The following is a 1,681-nucleotide window of genomic DNA, read 5'->3' as shown; positions in this document are numbered from 1 at the left end:
GAACAACACACCCTGAAATCCCCCTAGCTTTAATATATTATAGAACCATTTTTTTAGGGTGGTAAAAAGTGAAGAACGAGTGGAGGTTGGTTGGGTTACACTGTGCAGATTTGTAAAAATATGCGATGAACCGTCCTGTGCGTATTTACTGGCACACGGTGTGCACATGTATGAGTTTGTATATTGGTTTTGTATGTTTAACCTTTAAATTATACCACACTGGTAACATCATGGTGCACAGAATGTAGCATGGATAGGCCCAGCTTACTCTAAATCTGATTTTTAACATGGTATAAACAATAAGTTGGGTATTATACAGAACCTTTATGTCATTACTCTCCTTCCTGTATATTTTGGCTATTTTATCCCTCCAGGTCCTGCAGATTTCCCTCACACCAGGTGATATCGGTGGCACAGACTAAGGCTGTGTACACACGTGCAATATTTGTCATTGGAAAGGATCTTTCACAACAACAAAAGGCTGAATGATAAATGAACGAGCGCTGTACATACATCACCATTCTGCTGTATGGAAAGGAAAGGGGGGAGAACGACAGAACGGCACGCCCTTGTGCTCTCTTCCCTTCACTTGCATTGCGGCTATTTGTGCATCTGCCTGGACAGAGCCATGAACGATTTCAGACAGCTGCTGTACACACGCCAGATTCTCGTCTGATATCGGCTCTGAAGCTTTAATCAGACGAGAATCATCTGATGTGTACGCAGTCTTAGACACAGCACAGTATTGTTGTTGATGATCTCCATTTTATTTTTTTAGGTGTAAGAAATTTGGCGTGCCCATTGAGAAGATTTACAACAAGACTCAGAGAGACAAGTTCGCTTGGGCTATAGCTATGACCGATGAGGACTTTGAGTTCTAAAATCCATGTTGTGCCAGAACCGGTATCTACCTCTTACAGCGACTCCGTATCTGGGTCCAATCAGACCTCAGGTGGTGGAAGCAATACTACAAGATTCCTTGGGTACCTGTCCCCTGAAAGATAAGTTTACCTTATGATCCACAGCACTTACCTGTTATTATGCATTATGGCCCCATAACCTGCTTCCATCATGGCTGTCGCTTGGTCATGTGATCACTTCCTGTATGTTGGGAGACCAAAGCACCGGCGCTGCCAAACTTACCGGAATCAGGTGAATTGACATGAACAGGAAGCACAGACAAATCGGTGCCAATAGGGAGGAATTTACCAAAATCTGTTACATGGTTATTATAAATCTTTTCAGTTTCAATGTGGTTAATTTATAAAAAATGATTTATTTATTTAAAGAAAAATGTTTAATAACAAAAAGTATTTTGTTCATGTTATTCTACAGGCAGGAGCTTTAATTGTGTTGTCACTTATGTTTCCTACAGCAAATAATAAATTGGAATAAAGAATCCATTGTGTCTGCTGCCTGTAAAAATGTCGCATTTCCTATGTTTTCACCACCAGAGATCTTACAGTGGTTCTGTGGCTGAGAAATTGGACTTTTGGTTTACGTGTCACTGACCCCAATAATCTTTTAGCTGACATTATTATTAAAGAAGGATTTATATAGCGCCAACATATATAGCGCTGTACATTAAATAGGGCTGGCAAATGACAGACAGATACAGTGACACAGGAGGAGAGGACCCTCCCCCCAAGAGCTTACAATCTAGGACATTTTAAAATCCCCA

General features: G+C 40.8%; 1 protein-coding gene across 1 annotated transcript in view; it reads left to right on the top strand.

The window, feature by feature from the left end:
- LOC140330412 (DNA topoisomerase I, mitochondrial-like) overlaps window positions 1-1,401 on the top strand; it is a 26,648-nt gene extending 25,247 nt beyond the window's left edge. The window contains exon 19 of the mRNA XM_072410530.1: window positions 779-1,401. Coding sequence (XP_072266631.1) covers window positions 779-881 — 103 coding nt within the window. The 3' untranslated portion in view covers window positions 882-1,401. The remainder of the gene's footprint in view (window positions 1-778) is intronic.
- Window positions 1,402-1,681: the final 280 nt, after the last annotated feature.

Source organism: Pyxicephalus adspersus, chromosome 5, assembly GCF_032062135.1.
Source record: "Pyxicephalus adspersus chromosome 5, UCB_Pads_2.0, whole genome shotgun sequence".
Taxonomy (NCBI): Eukaryota; Metazoa; Chordata; class Amphibia; order Anura; family Pyxicephalidae; genus Pyxicephalus; species Pyxicephalus adspersus.
Note: the sequence above shows the minus strand (reverse complement) of the source record. Positions and strands in the feature narration are given on the sequence as shown.